General features: G+C 40.7%; 2 protein-coding genes across 9 annotated transcripts in view; one reads left to right on the top strand and one right to left on the bottom strand.

Annotated features, from left to right (window-relative positions):
• Nucleotides 1-345: 345 nt before the first annotated feature.
• The window catches only part of LOC104599776 (large ribosomal subunit protein bL19cz), a 55826-nt gene continuing 40275 nt past the window's right edge, over nucleotides 346-15896 (bottom strand). For all 6 annotated transcript variants that reach the window (XM_088891216.1, XM_088891215.1, XM_088891217.1 and 3 more), the window contains 3 exons: nucleotides 15801-15887; nucleotides 15602-15735; nucleotides 346-847 (listed from right to left, as the gene is read on the bottom strand). In XM_088891216.1, the coding sequence (XP_088747342.1) occupies nucleotides 742-847; nucleotides 15602-15735; nucleotides 15801-15887 (327 nt within the window). In that variant the 3' untranslated portion in view covers nucleotides 346-741. The remainder of the gene's footprint in view (nucleotides 848-15601; nucleotides 15736-15800; nucleotides 15888-15896) is intronic.
• LOC104599775 (uncharacterized) lies at nucleotides 861-15875 on the top strand. 3 transcript variants are annotated; one of them, XM_010262476.3, is made up of 2 exons: nucleotides 861-6799; nucleotides 13902-15452. In XM_010262476.3, the coding sequence occupies exons 1-2, from the start codon at nucleotides 6397-6399 to the stop codon at nucleotides 13937-13939; spliced, it is 441 nt and encodes a 146-aa protein (XP_010260778.1). In that variant the 5' UTR covers nucleotides 861-6396; the 3' UTR covers nucleotides 13940-15452. The 3 variants fall into 2 exon arrangements, 1 of the variants encoding a protein (XP_010260778.1); XR_016078482.1 differs by lacking the exon at nucleotides 13902-15452 and adding an exon at nucleotides 15749-15875.

Below are 15896 nucleotides of genomic sequence, written 5' to 3'. Positions count from 1 at the left end.
AGAAAAAGAGAGGTTAAATAAAGTTATTTATTATCCTTATTAGTTTATTTATTACCTTTTTGGATTTAGCTAGCATTGTTGTCAAGTACTCTTGGAAATTGTAATGGAGAGACAATTGTTGGAATCTTCACTCTAGTTTTGGAAAGAGAAAAAAAGAGAGATTAAATAAATCGACTAAACTGATAGACCGACCCCTTCATGTTTGGGTCGATTTTGCTTTAAAATCGGTCGATTTCAGTTTAGTCAATAAATAAACCTATTAGGTCAGGTCAGCTGAACAAAATGACTCAAACTGACCCAATCCAACCCGTGACCACCCCTATTTTGAACCTTGGAAGAAACCAATGAAGTCTCAGACTAGGTACCCTTGAGAATTCTTAATACGCCAATTCACTGGTTCACATGCTGAGAATCTGGATTAATGAATTGGAGCCACAATTAGGCCACTCAGATTTTCACATCCCGATCCTAGAGCTAAATACTAGAAAATGATCAAAGACCCCTTATTCAAGTGGTCTCTCTTCTACAATGTCAAATTAGCTTATCAGCCCCACAACAATTACAGATTACTACTTGTGCGGGTGCCCCTGCACACTTGGTTCTTTTAATTTCCTCAACATCTCAAGAAAATAAAAAGGACATTATGCCGAGTCAAAATTGCGGTCCAGTAAATTTTACACCGAGTCATCTAACCTAAAGGGAAGCACCTATTTGATCTTCTCCAATCAAGTTCAATTGCAGCTATTGTTTCTTGAGTGCATTCATCTTATCCCTGAGATAATAAAGCTTGGCCCTTCTTACTTTCTTCTTGTCCAGCACTTTCACCTCCTTTATGTTGGGAGAGTATCTGTTATCACCCATTTTTCAGATATTAGAGATGAGGTTTCATAAAATGTTAAAAACAGCATGAAGGAAAGAAGAAATGCCAACAATAATACTTGGCTGATTACAGCAATAAAAAGATTGTCTTCATATGTTTAAGGAAATAACTAGGGCTACCAATTGTGCCAAAAGCCCTTTGTTTTGGTGAATCTGCACTTCCTACCTGAAATCTCAAATTTGAATCTATCTCACTTATTTTATTGGAATCTTTGAAAGCTTACCCTAAGAGGGGAAAAATAATTGCTGTTTTTAAGAATGCAAATAAATTAATTATCAAAAACTAAAAGAAAGGCAAAACTACATGACGTGAATAACCTCCAAGTGGCATCACTACATACTTGTAATTGGAACAATTGAATTTAGCAATTTACAGGATGGAGTATTAATACAACTTTTGAAATCATAAAGATTAAAAGCATGAAAATATAAATACAAGTTGGCTAAAAGCACCAAGGGGGACGACTGCAGCAGTGATTTCAAAAGAGGAATAATCGTTATATAATGCAGTACAGTTGCCCCTTTCTGAATATTCTTCTCGTCATGATACATTCAAAACCTAACTAACTATAGCACGTCAGTTTTAAGTCAAATCAATAATATAAGATCAATTTCCAATTATTGTATGGCAGTGAGGTAAAAGGAAAACCAATCAAATTCCCAAAGATAATAGAAACTTAATAACCCCACAACTTAGTAGTTAATAAGAAAAGAAGAGCTATATTTTTTTTCTGCCAACTAGGAACTAGCTATTTTTCAACTTTTCCAATTCCAATTCCAATCCATCATCATCATCATCATCTAAGCCATGTGCCAGCTACAGTAACATGAATCCTCTTTCACCATTCCATTCTGTTGAGTATCATATCCATTGTTAAAATTTGAGCCATTAAATTATTTTTTACTACCTCAACTCATGTCCTCAGTCTGCCCCTAGTTCTTCTAGCCCCTTTAACTTGTAACAGATCATTTCTTACAGGCATTGTAGATGATCCACTCTGCATATATGACCAAACCATCTTAATCTGCTTTCTCTCATTTATCACCTATTGGAGCTACTCCTAAGTTCCTTTGAATGACTACATTTATGACCTTGTCCTTTCTAGATTTTTCCATTCATCCATCTTAATATTTGCAGCGGCAAATGAGTTTAAGCTGGAGACCAGTTACAGTGAATTTGGTAGTCTCCAGAACGCCGTAATCCAAGGAGTAGAAAATGCTCTGCTGATAAATCTATTAAGGAGGAAAACATTTTTTCATCAAGAGATGAAGATTAGACCCTGAAGATGCAGAGACCTCGAGCATTGCAAGTGTTTGCCTGGTAAGAAACGGTGGGTTCCACAAAGATGAAAGCATTTACACAGAACTACAGTTTCGGGAGTCTGATGGAGAAGACTGTTCAAAGAACCTAACGAGCTTGACTGTTCCTATTTTTTCTGAGGCTTCAACGGAAGGAGGTAGGGGAGAAGAAATCGCCATCGGCAAAGGTATTGAAGACCATCCAGCAGACTTCGAAGTGAACCCAGAGACTGCAGGTGCAGGATGTTTTGTTAATGGCTAATAACTTACCTTCTCTGCAAAGTGGAGAGGCACATCGCCAGAGATTTTGAGTGAAAACCAAGTTCAGCCGCCAAGTTCCGTTGTCCAGATCAGTACCAGGCCTCTTGTTACAGGAGTGGAAACAGACCTCTGTGGATTGAATTCTAATCCAAGAAATCGTGTCCTACAGATCTCCCCTTGGAAGGTATGTCTGTCTTTAAGTTTAAGAACACTAACAAGTCTATTATGCCTGTAACAGCATTTGTTTAGCCCCAGCCATTGCCTATGAAGACGAAAAAGGATAGTGTGCAGGGTGAGCAAGATTTGAGGGGTGAAGCTGGAGGAAGGAGGGAGGAGAATGAGTTGAAGGAACTTGGTGAAAAAATCTGGAGGCTGGTGTGTGAATATTTTGAGGATCTGCAAAGAAAGGAGGCTGTAACTGAAGATAATGCAAGGGAGTTGGGTGTACAGGATGTCTCACAGAAGGAAGGGAGGGTAGATGAAGGGACAAATAAAAAGGAAAAGGAACCGGCGACAGATCTTGTACAAGCGATGTGGTTAAAGTTGAGAGAGGTAGAAAACATTAAAACCCATGCCAAAAAGAAAGGGAAAAAAGAGACAACTGAGCAAAGGAAGAGAAAAATAACAGAGGTAGAGAAACTAAAATCTGATGTTGCGACTGATCTTGAATTTAGTGCGAGGGGGCAGAGAAGGAAGGGTCCAAAGTAAGGGATTATTTGAGTTGGGATTAAGTTGAATTTTGATATTGAGCTGGAATGTCAGAGGCTTAGGCAGTGCTAGGAAAAGAAGGGTAACAAAGGATCTTCTCGGAAAAGAGTGTCCAGATATAGTAATGCTACAAGAAACAAAATTGGAAATCCTGGATACAAGATGGGTGAGAAGTGTGTGGTGTTCTAGAGGGATAGGTTGGTCCTTTGTGCCCTCGTGGGGGGCCTCTGGGGGGATTGTGACAATGTGGAGGAAGTGATGGAACCGGTGGAGGAGTTAATAGGTCGATTCTCAGTCTCTCTAAAGTTCAAAGGTATAGGAGAAGGGTTTACTTGGGTTCTATCGAATGTCTATGGTCCCAACAGATACAGAGATAGAGGTTTAATGTGGGAAGAGCTTTATGACATTAGAGGGTTGTGGACTTGTGGGATGGACCATGGTGTTTAGGTGGTGATTTTAATGTGGTTAGATTCACAAACGAGACAAATAACCCCAACCAATTGGTCACGACAAGCATGAGGAAATTCAATGATTTTATTGATGATTGTGAATTGATGGAACTTCCTCTTCAGCAGATCATTTTCGCATGCTCTAACCTACAAAACCCCCCAAGTTGCTCCAAACTGGATAGATTTGTTTTTAACTAAGAATGGGAAGTACATTGGACAGGATTGTCAGCTAGAGCTTTACTAAGAGTCACCTCGGATCATTGGCTGATCAGCATTGGGACTAAAGACTTTCTAAGTGGCCCTAGACCTTTCAGATTTGAAAATATGTTGCTAACATAATTAAAACTATCTGTATGGACAAAAAAACATAAGCCCCATGGATGAACGTCCAGGCCTGTGCCCACAAATTACACTTTCAATTATTTCCATCAGCATTTTCAATACATTCCCTTTTAGCATCCAGTGGCTGAGTTCCCTTTTAGATTTTTGTTTCACTACTAAGGATTAACCATGCAAGAATTAACACCTGTTTGGAGGTAGCATCCATAGGTTGTTCCTAGTGATTAACTTTTGAGTTTCTAGTGCCAATTGTTTTGAGTTTGTAATTTGTACTTGGAAAGCCATTTGAAACACAATCATGACTAATGGCTTGACTTGGCTTCATCCAAACATCACAAATATAATATTCAGAGTTGCTGTAGGGAAAATATCCATAACCACTTCCCTAACAAGGCTAAGTTTCTGAGTCCCATCGCTCTTATTACCATATAGAATTAACAAAAGAGAGAGGAAGAAGTAAGGAGGAAGGAAGGAGAAGAGAGGAAAAAAACTGCAGCCAATGTAAAACTTTGCATTTCCATGGTCGGATCTAATGGTTGAAGGAGATTGTAAGGTGGTTAGAACTAAAGACATAGAACAGAAGAGAATCCATAACACCATGGATAGAGGCTTAGTGGAAGGAGGCTTTGTGGAGAAAGCAAAATGGCAGACAGCTTTGAGGGTAGAGGCCAAAGAGTTTCTCTTTGAAGAAATTTGGATCAAAGGAAGAATGGGACTGAAAATAAGAGAACAGAAGAGGGCTACGGTTCTTGTGGAAGGCTCAGACATGATTATCTGGGTGAAGGAATATGTCTCTGATGCAGCAACTAAGGGAAACAGATAAAGTGGAAAGAGAAGTCCTCAGGGTCAGGTAGGCGATATGTGATGGAGAACAAGGGGAATGCAAAGGGTGCATTCATATCCCTCACTGAGTTTTTTTCTAAAGGATGGAAGCAGATGGTTTGCTTCCCTCAAGGGAAGAATGGCGAAGGATGGATAAAGATAGCTGAGATACTTACAAAATTCCTAAATAGAAAGGAACAAAAAGAACTATCGGAAATTGATGAAAGGGAGCAAAGACCAGAAACTAGAAGACAGCTCAGGTACAAGGAAGAGGTACCAGAAAAGAAATTTTTAACCATGGCAAACAGTAGGAGGGATCCTTCCTGGATAGCAGATGGAACAGCAGGAAAATGGGAAAGAACACTAGTGGTTGAAGCTGGAGGATTGGTGACAGATTGGTGGAAAGTTGTAGAACTACTGAAGCTCAGACTGTTGCTAAGAAGCACCTTCATTTTAACTCCGTTCGATTCTGTTAAAGCAGTATTGGACCCTCTTGAAAACCAGGTAAATGTTAGAGCCTGTTGTATCCAAGATGTTCTGGGGACCTTTTCAGTCTATAAATGGTCCGTCTCTTCAAATTCGAAAGTGTTCTCAGTTGAAGACAATGTTACTGTCCAAGTGATTGGGTTGCTTTTCCATCTTTGGAATCAAGAAACTGCAAACTCAATAACTTTGCTGTGTGGAGCTCGCCTTGATGGTGTCTTCTGGGGAGATCTACGAAGTGCAGCCATTCTACTGGGTGGAGTTAAACCAGAAGATATACCGAGGAAGGTGACTGTAATGGTGAATGAACTGTTTGTACCAGTTTGGTTAGTATCCTCCATTGAAGCTAACTTTTGGAGGGAGGCAAGGAAGGAGGAAGATGAGAAGGTGGAGGAAATGGAGCTACGTGGCAGCTTGAAGTTGGTTGGAAGAAAGAGACAAGGAGGTTTCACTAAAATGGAAATTCTACCTTTAGGCAGTCCAAAAGATTTGGGCCAGGAAACTCTTAGGAGGCGTGTGACACAAGGCAAAAGTTTGACAACCAATAGAACCTATGCTCAGGTAGCCGCTTGTGGCGCCAACCAAAAATATTTTGAGTGTTTCAAATGAAGGAAAGGATCTGGATACAGTACAGCTGGAGGGAGGTAAACCATCGGGTCAGGTGGGGGTTTTGCCAGGAAGTGGCGTGGTGGTTCACCCAGCAGGCCCAAATCCTAATTCTGATCTTCTTCCTGGGCCCAACAGGCCCAAAAAGTTAAGTGGGCCAAAAATAACTGGCCCAGGAATCAAGTATGCGCGTGATGACTTAAAGGGGCACGTGATAGGGGAAGGACCTCGGGTAGACAATAAACAAGGTCTACCATTGTCTTCCTCAAGCTCGCACAGGTCAGTGAACAGTTCAGCGAGAACTCCCAGTTCGTTACAATGGATCCCTTCGACAAAGAAGACGAGTACCGCTGCAATCCGAGGTGTGTGAAGCGAAGCTAGTCACTTGACTCAGATTCGGACAGACTGACAGAAGATGAAGAGCTCTCTGATTCGGACTCAGAATATGGAGGAACGATGAGTCTGGGAAGTATCGACCTTCAAAAACCAAAAGATATTTTGGACGAAGGAAGTTTAAACACGGAAATCTTATTTCCAGAGGAGGAAAGACATGCAAGACACTGGCAACATTAGACGGCAAAGAGTCCTAAATCTCAGCAGCGGTGAACAGATGTCTATCAGTCCAGGTATTCCGAACAAAAAACAGAGGGAGTTGGGAACTCTCGAAGAGGTCTGGCAGTTGACATCTCTGCCAATAAACGACTCTACTCCACTTGCTCAGCATAGTCAGGACATCGGACCAGAGAAACAGGAATCAGTTATGGCGCCTTATCAAAGGATTCACGCAGAGGGAAAGCATAGGGAGGAATCTGTGGTTGTAGGGGGTGAAAAAGTATTGCCTGAACCTAGTTCACTTCCACGGCTGAATCAGGAAATGGGGATGGGTCTGGCTCAGACTCCAAGAACTGATACCCAACAGCTGGTCCATTTGCAATCATCTAAGCCACCTTCAGGTAAGCCTGTCCATTTGTTTTTAAATATTAATAAGGGTTCTTAGCTTGTGACAGATATCCTGGAATCTCAACCAGACCAACCAAGCAGCAGCAGGGGGATGATGATTGATAAGGTGGGATTTCAAACTGAGGAGGGAGTTAGGTTGGTAGTAAGGAAACAGGAGGAACTAGAATGGATGTGGGAGCAGATCTGTACTTTGCTGGAGGAATATAAATAGAAAGAGGAAATGTTAGAGGAGACTCCAAAAAAATCTGAAGCAGATACTAACCCAAACAGTTTGGGGCAGGAAACAGGAAGTAAAGGGCCATCTAGGAAGTCAGTGGGTAATAAGGGCAGGAAAAAGAAGTCTGAAGTAGAGAGATTAATTTTGGACATTGAAGGGGATATCGAATTCAGTGGAAGAGGGGAAAGGAAAAAGGCAACCAAATGAAGGAAATATTGTTCTAAGGCTTATTCATGAAGGTTAATGAAGATAATCAGTTGGAATGTGAGGGGTTTGGGCAGTGCTAGAAAAAGGAGATTGATTAAGGAATTACTTAGGAAAGAAAGACCTGATATTGTGATGCTACAGGAGACCAAAATAGCTGAACTGGGTAAGAGGTGAGTTAGAGAGATCTGGAAAGTAAGAGGGGTCAGATGGTGTTCAACTCCTTCGTGGGGAGCTTCGGGGGGAATAGTAACTCTGTGGAGGGAGGACTTTGTAGAACCAATAGAGGAGCTGATAGGAAACTTTACTGTATCCTTAAAATTCAAGACGATGAAAGATGGCTTTATATGGGTGCTAACAAATGTGTATGGGCCAAATAATTACAGAGCGAGGAATGAGTTATGGGAGGAGCTTCATGGCATTCAAGGTTTATGGGAAGGCCCTTGGTGTTTAGGGGGGGGGGGGGATTTTAATGCAATTAGATTCACAATTGAATCAAATAATCCAAGATAGGCCATCACGACTAGTATGAGGAAGTTTAATGATTTCATTAACTCCTATGAGTTACGAGAACTTCCTCTACTACAAGTAGTCTTTACCTGGTTCAACTTCCAAGAAAACCCAATTTGCTCGAAGCTTGATAGATTTCTCTTTAATGAGGGTTGGGAGAAACACTAGAGAGGATTGGTGGCTAAGGCACTACCTAGAATAACCTCTGATCACTGCCCCATAGAAGTAGGACAAGAACCTTTTGGAAATGGACCTAGACCATTCAGATTTGAGATATGTGGTTAACACATCCAGATTTTTTGGTTAAGATTAAGGAATGGTGGAATGAAGAGATGAGGAAAGTGAAATGAACGGGGTTAGATTCCATAAAAAATTAAAAAGGTTGAGAGGCAAAATAGAAGAGTGGAATAGGGATCAATTGGAAGACTGGAGGAAGCAAAAGCTAGATTAATGGTTCAGATTGAGGACTTGGATGCAAAAGAAATTCAAAGGATAATGGATGTGCATGATAGAGACCAGAAATGGAGATTGAAAAAAGAATTAGAGGTTTTGCTGAGGGAGGAGATATCGTGGAGACAAAAGTTTAGACATAAGTGGATCAAGGAAGGGGATGGGAATACCAAATTTTTTCATGCTATGGCTAATGGGAGAAGAAGGAGAAACCTAATACTAAAGCTAGAGATTGATGGAGTAGAGGTTACTTCTCAAGAGGAGATTGGTAGTAGGATTGTGAACCATTTCAAATCAATATTACAAAGACCCCTGGAGAATCGGTTGTTAGTGGGGGAGGAGGATTGGCCAATCTTGAATCAGACAAATAAGGGATGGCTAGAAAGAATGATCGAGGAAGAGGACATCAAACAAGCTATCTTTTCTATGGATAGAGCTAAGGCACCAAGGCCCAGATGGATTTACAATGGCATTTTACCAGGATTGCTGGGATATAGTCAAAGAAGACCTAATTGGAACCATTAGAGAATTTGAGGATAAACATATTGTAAGTCCTGGAATCAATGCCACTTTTCTAGCTTTAGTTTCTAAAAAGACTGAAGCCAAACACCCCAAAGATTTTCGGCCAATAAACTTGGTGGCAAGTGTCTACAAGATTTTGGCTAAAGTGCTTTCTACGAGGATCAAAGCAGTTCTCCCTTCTCTCATTAGCCAAGCACAATGAGCCTTTGTATAGGATAGACAAATCATAGATCAGATCCTCATTGCAAATGAGAGTGTGGAAGAGATGAGGAGATCTAGCAGAAAATGTTTTGTTTGCAAATTGGATTTGGAAAAGGCTTATGATTTAGTGGACTAGAATTTTTTGTTGGAGGTGTTAGGAAGATGTGGGTTTGGGGACAAATGGTGTAATTAGATAAGTGGATGTTTAAGTTCTTGTTATTATTCAGTCTTGGTGAATGGAGTGGTTAAGGACTTCTTTCCAACCAACAGAGGTTTAAGACAAGGTGATCCACTTTCTCCGTTCCCTTTTACACTTGTTGTTGATGTCCTTAGTAGAATGATCTCCAAAGCAGATGAGGAGGGCCACATAAAGGGCTAGAGAATAGGGAGGAGAGGTTGTCCAGTAACTCACCTTCAGTTTGCGGATGATATAGTTATTTTCTGCAAAGGGAGTGATTTGAGAAAGGTGGACAACCTTGAGAAGTTAATAAGAGCCTTCGAGCTTACCTCCAATCTGAGGATAAATTTTGACAAAAGTTGTGTGGCTAGAGTAAATATGGAGGATTGGGAGATTGATTCCATTGCTGAGTGCTTAGGCTGCATTACCTCTCCTTGGCCTTTGACCTACTTAGGGCTACCCTTAGGAGCTAACCCTAAAGAAAGCAGTTTTTGGGCCCCTATTGTAGAAAATTTTGATAAAAGATTGGCAGCTTGGAAAAAGAATTACATCTCAATAGGGGGTAGGGTGACCTTGATTAGGGCTACACTTTCCAACCTTCCAACCTACTACTTATCAGTGTTCAGGATTCCACCAAGGGAGGCTAAGAAACTGGAGAAGATAATGAGGGACTTTCTATGGGAACCAAGGGAGGTGAAGAAGGATCATCTGGTTAGATGGGAGATAATTAATAAACCTAAGGAAGAAGGGGGTTTAGGGATAGGGAATATAGTGCTAAAGAATGTAGCCCTCCTAGGGAAGTGGTTATGGAGATGGCCTCGAGAGAGAGAGAGATTATGGCATGAGGTGGTGTTGAGTATTCATGGCTGCTCAAGAAATGGTTGGGATGTCGGGATATCTCGTCGAGCTACCCTCACAACACCTTGGAAAGCTATACATGGCATTCTTCCTCGCTTCCTCAGTTTTATCAGGTATGATGCTTGCTCTGGTGATGTTATTAGGTTCTGGGAGGATGTTTGGGTGGGTACTCAACCCCTCAAAGATCAATTCCCATCGCTTTATTCCCTATCCCTTCACAAAAATGAGCCGATTGCAAATTTTCTTCCGAACCCATTGAGTCCCCTGTCTTTAAACTGGGATTTTGGTTTTCGTATGGGTTTGAGGGATGGTGAGTCGATTTGTATCATTGAGCTTCTTCATTTACTAGAGTCTGTTTGTTTGGCCCCACTTCTTCTAATCAAAGAGTCTGGACTCCCCTTCCTAAAGGTGTTTTCACTTGCTCTTCTTTTCAAAAATCCCTCAATTCCAACCCCATCTCCCAAGGGATTTGGGCCCGACCTATCCTTGCAAAAATTGTTATAATTTGTTGGGAAGTCTACTACGGGAAAATCAATACCTTAGAAAACTTGTAGAAAAAGAGACCCTCTCTATGTCTCTCCCCGAATTGGTGTTTCTTGTGCAAGGCCCAGAATGAGGATTGTTTCCATTTGCTGATTTCATGCTCCCTTTCTACAGACTTATGGAGTTGGAGACTTAGTTTATTTGGAGGGAGGTGATCTCCGCCAACTGATTTGAATATGTTATTTAACCCTTCTTTTTTTGTTTGGCACACTAGAAGAGGCAAGTTCATGTGGAAATGTGTCAGGGCAGCAACTTAATGGACACTATGGGAGGAAAGGAATGCAAGAGTTTTCTTAGAGAAGGAAAGAAGATTAGAAGAAGTGAAGGACTGCATTCTAACAAGAGCAATACATTGGCTGAAAACCTTGGAGATATTCGATGATTTCTCTTTTGATGATTTGTGGAGGAATTGGTTAATAATAGCTAATACTTCTACAAAGAAGAATAAACGCTTATCAGAATGGGATCCGCCGTTAGAAGGTATCATCAAGTTAAATTTTGATGGAAGCAGCCAAGGTAACGCTGGGCCATCAAGTATTGGGGGTGTCCTGAGGAACAAGGACAGCAACATCATCTCCTTATTCTTAGGACCGGTGGGAGTGGGGGACTCTACAAAGGCGAAAATACTAGCTGCAGTACAAGGAATTCAGATTGCTAACCAGCTTGGGGTGGAGAATCTCTTAGTTAAGGGGACTCTCAGGTGGTAACAAGGTGGCTGCTTAACCCAGATGCTACCATTTGGGGCTACAAAGAACTCATCAAAAAAGTAAGTAGGTCAGCTAATACTATGGCTGATTCTCTGGCTAAACAGGGGGTATCCAGGGAGGTCCTTTTTTGTGCTACTTTGTAAGTTGTTATAATATAGTGGAAGTTGTACTTAACTAACCAGGAGAGGTTGCATCTCATGCCTCTCCTTGGGACATTGTACTATTCTCCTCTATTGATTAATAAATCTCATTCATTTATCAAAAAAAAAAAAAACTCACCCGGACTTTGCTATTAAGGTGAAAGAGTGGTGGAATGAAGAGAAGGAAGGAGTCCAAGGGAGAGGAGCAGCTTTCCATAGGAAATTAAAAAGTTTAAAAATCAAAATCAAGGAGTGGAACAGAGAGAATTTTGGGAGAATAGAAGATAGGAAATTATATGTGATATCCCAAATTGAGATTCTTGATGACAAGGAAAGTCTGGGTATATTATCAGAGGAAGACAAGAGTCTAAGATGGTCACTGAAGGAGTTGAAAGAAATTCTATTCAGAGAAGAAATTTGTTGGAGACAAAAATCAAGACATCAATGGATCAAGGAAGGGGATGGCAATACTAAATTTTTTCATGCACTAGTCAATGGTAGAAGACGAAAGAATTTTGTGGAGAAACTGGAAGTCAATGGAGTGTTGGTGTCTAACTGGGAGGAGATTGTCACTTGTTTCGTATATCACTTTAAAAAGATATATAAGAGACAGGAGGGCACTAGTTTTAGCCTGGTAGGATTAGATTGGCCAAGCTTGAACCCTGAAATGGCACACTGGTTGGAAAGGGATTTTGAGTTGGAAGAAATAAGGGGAGTAGTGTTCTCAATGAATCGAGCTAAAGCTCTAGGGCCAGATGGTTTCACTATGGCTTTTTATCAAGACTGTTGGGATATCAAGTCAGATTTATGGCTAGTCTTTGAGGAATTTGCTGAGGAGCATTCTATTAGCCCAAGGATTAACTCCACCTTCTTAGCCTTGATACCTAAAAAGGGAGATGCTATTCAGCCAAGAGATTTCAGGCCCATCAGTTTGGTGACTAGTATCTATAAGATAGTGGCCAAAGTAATTTCCTTGAGGTTAAAAATAGTTTTGCCCTCCTTAATAAGTCAATTGCAAGGGGCTTCCATTCAAGGTAGACAAATCACTGATCAATGGGTGGTCATTCTTGATGGAAGTTTTGAGGAATTTTGGGTTTGGAGATGGGTGGTGTTGTTGGATTGAAGATTCTTTGACTACTACTCATTACTCTGTTTTGGTTAATGGAGTGGTTAGAGATTTCATTCCAGCTACTAGAGGACTGAGACAAGGGGACCCCCTCTCTCCCCTCCTCTTAACCTTGTTAGCAGATCTTTTTAGTAGACTTATTTTGAGAGCGGACAGGCTGAATTTGATTAGAGGATGGAGGGTTGGAAGAGAAGGTGTTACTGTTACACACCTACAGTTCGCAGACGACACTATCCTTTTTTGTGAGACAGAGGACCCTCTGATAGCAAGGAATTTGAAAGGGGTGATAAAGTTGTTCGAAGTTGTGTCAAAACTAAAGATCAACTTCCGAAAGAGTTGTGTAGTGGGGCTGAATTTAGAGGAGGAGGAATTGGGTGGGGTAGCTGAGGAGTTAGGCTGTCTGACATCTAGTTGGCCTTTGAGATACTTGGGGTTACCATTAGGAGCCAATCCTAGGGAGGGAAGTTTTTGGAATCCCGTTGTGGAAAGATATGCTAAGAAACTGGCAGCCTGGAAAAGAAATTATGTGACCTCGGGGAATCGAATTACTTTAATTCAATCCACCTTAGCGAATCTCTCAATTTACTTTCTTTCAGTATTTAGAATGCCACAAAGGGAGGTAATGAAAGTAGAGAAATTGATGAGGGACTTTTTGTGGGAGCCTGGAGAGGGAAGGCAGGATCATTTGGTAAGATGGGAATTAGTATGCAAGAAAAGGGAGCAAGGGGGTCTGGGATTGGATAACCTAGGAAGAAAAACTCAACCCTTTTGGGTAAGTGGCTTTGGAGATGGCCTTTGGAGGAAAGACTTTGGCACAAAGTTGTAGAGAGTATTCATGGAGCAGTAAGGCAATGGTTGGGATGTTGGCATTTCTCGAAGGGCCACGTTGAACTTTCCTTGAAAGGCAATCTATGGCATTGGGAGGACTTATGGATTGGAAATTCAACCCTCAAGGATCTTTTGTAGCCTTTGTATTCCCTCTCTCGCTTTAAAAATTAACATGTTCAAAGATTTGTCTCATTTTCCTCATCTTCTAGTTTCAGTTGGGATTTGGGTTTCAAGAGAGATTTAAGAGATTCTGAGCTTGACCAGACAACATGGTTACTTTTCTTGCTTGATTCTATCTCTGGACCCTTCTAAACCTGATGCTCATATTTGGTCCCCTAACCCTTCGGGTACTTTCTCTTGCGCCTCCTTTTTCTCTTCCTTATGCTTTGTCCCTAGCTCTCAGCATTTCCCTTGTAAAGAGCTCTGGTCTAAACCTGTTCCCCCTAAAGTGGGAGCCCTTTGTTGGGAGGCCTCTCTTGAAAAACTAAACACATTGGACAACCTACAAAGAAGAAGACCTTGTCTGAGTATTTCCCCCAACTGGTGTGTCCTCTGCAAAGCAAGTGGAGAAAGTTGTTACCATTTACTAATATCTTGTCCCTTTGTTGTAGGTCTTTGGGTGCAGGTGGACAATGCCAATGCAGGTTAGCAATCTATTTGAGACTACAACCTTCAAGTGGCCTAAGAAAAGAGGTAAAGTCTTGTGGAGGTGTGCTAGGGCTGAACTGGTTTGGACTGTTTGGGAAGAAAGAAATGTCAGGATCTTTGATGAGAAGGAGAGGAACGAGATCATTGTATGGGATTGCTTAATTAATAGAGCCATTAATTGGGTAAAGACCCTGGAACCCTTTTCCTCATTCTCTTTTGATGATTTATGGAGAAATTGGGAAGTGGTTGCCAAAAGCTCTAGTACAAGACCTAAACCGTTTTTTTTTTTTATGAATGTACAAGACCTAAACCGTTAGCACAATTGAAACCTCCTCAAGAGGGTATCATTAAGCTCAACTTTGATGGCTGCAGTTTAGGCAATCCGGGTCCTTCGGGTGTTGGGGGAGTGTTTAGAAATACCAAAGGGCTAATCATTGCTTTATATTCTAGCCCTATAGGAGTAGGGGACTCAATCAATGCAGAAATTCAAGCAGCGCTACAAGGAGCTGAATTTTCCAAGGAACTGAACTGTGAACAGTTGTTAATTGAAGGTGATTCAAAGTTGGTGATCAGTGGTTAAAAGAACCAGAAACAGCAGCCTGGTCCTATAAAGGAGCTTTACAAAGATTCAAATGGTTAACGAAAAACATGTCAGTCCAATTCCAATGGGAAAGAAGATCAGCAAAAGCAAATGGGTTAGCAGATTCATTAGCTAAACAAGGGGTGCATAGGAATCAGATGTTTTGGGCTAAACTGTAATTTTTGCTCTAACCTGAGGCTGCATCTCGTGCCTCATCTTAGGAATTTTCTCTGTGTATCTTTTATGCTTTTTATCTATTAATAAATTCACTCATTATTCATCAAAAGAAATTATTTCACATCAAAAAGAAAAAATAGTGGTAGTAGGGAACATTGGCATATGCCTTAGAAGATAGGCCTACAAAAAAACCCTAGAAGGGCAAGCAATAACAATAAAAAGTGGCATTACAATACAAAGCTCCCATAATGACTCCACGAGAATAATCCAATCCCACAATACAAAGGGCTCCTACCTCCTCTCCCATGGCCATCTCATAACCCAAAAAAATTGACCAATCTAGTAGTCCAAATAAATGAGTTGTTAACTTATTTAATAGGTAGATGAAATTCATGAGATGTTAACTATAGACACTAGTGATCTAGCCCCTCATAAAGTGATATCATGATTAAAAAAATGTCCAGTCCCAATCATGCCACAATACATAAATTTCAATACAATAGTTCAAACTAAGGACAATCTCACTCCTGTCTAGTTACCAATATCATGCCATAAATAAAAAAACTAAGCCCAAATGAAGACCAATGAAGAATATACATGATAGATGCATTTGTAAGATGGTCTATAAAGAAAGATATCTGGAAGACCTCTTGCCCTGCATTCTTGCTTTTTGATTTCACCTGTTCATGTATATACATATAGTAAGAAGCTCCTAGCATGTTAATTATGCATGATTACCTTTATTAACTTAAGACATTTTCATTCAAACCTTTCATTTATGCATCTATGACATAATGCATGTTTTGTCTCTTTTTTTTTTGGAATTCACATTCACTTATTAAAATAAAAAGCAGTGAAAGGCACAGACTTCATAGGAAAGACTCTATATAAATAATATTCACTTACAAAGGGAAGACAGATTCCACACCAACCCCTGCCACCAGCCTCCTTAACCTAAATGTTGTATTTAGACCAGCATTCCTTCTTGCTATAACAATGCCTTTCAGAATCGAAACACGTCGCTTGTTCTCAGGCACTTCCTGTTCATATCAGGGATCAGCTATGAACAACCCAATTCAAAATCACCTCACCAAGCATGTCATACCACTTTGAGCTGAACAATATACCCAGGCTTTACATCAGGTATTTCTCTCTGTGCCCTTACTTCCTCTACAGCCTCTTTATCCAGAATCTGCAAAGC

This window comes from Nelumbo nucifera, chromosome 7 (assembly GCF_055504915.1).
Source record: "Nelumbo nucifera cultivar China Antique chromosome 7, China Antique-T2T, whole genome shotgun sequence".
In the NCBI taxonomy this organism is placed as follows: Eukaryota; Viridiplantae; Streptophyta; class Magnoliopsida; order Proteales; family Nelumbonaceae; genus Nelumbo; species Nelumbo nucifera.
Note: the sequence above shows the minus strand (reverse complement) of the source record. Positions and strands in the feature narration are given on the sequence as shown.

Excerpts from the sequence above, each read along its gene's own strand:
- LOC104599775 (XM_010262476.3), top strand. The coding sequence starts at position 6,397 with ATGCAAGACACTGGCAACATTAGACGGCAAAGAGTCCTAAATCTCAGC. Across the intron at positions 6,800-13,901 it reads ATCATCTAAGCCACCTTCAG|GTCTTTGGGTGCAGGTGGAC; the intron begins GTAAGCCTGTCC and ends CCTTTGTTGTAG.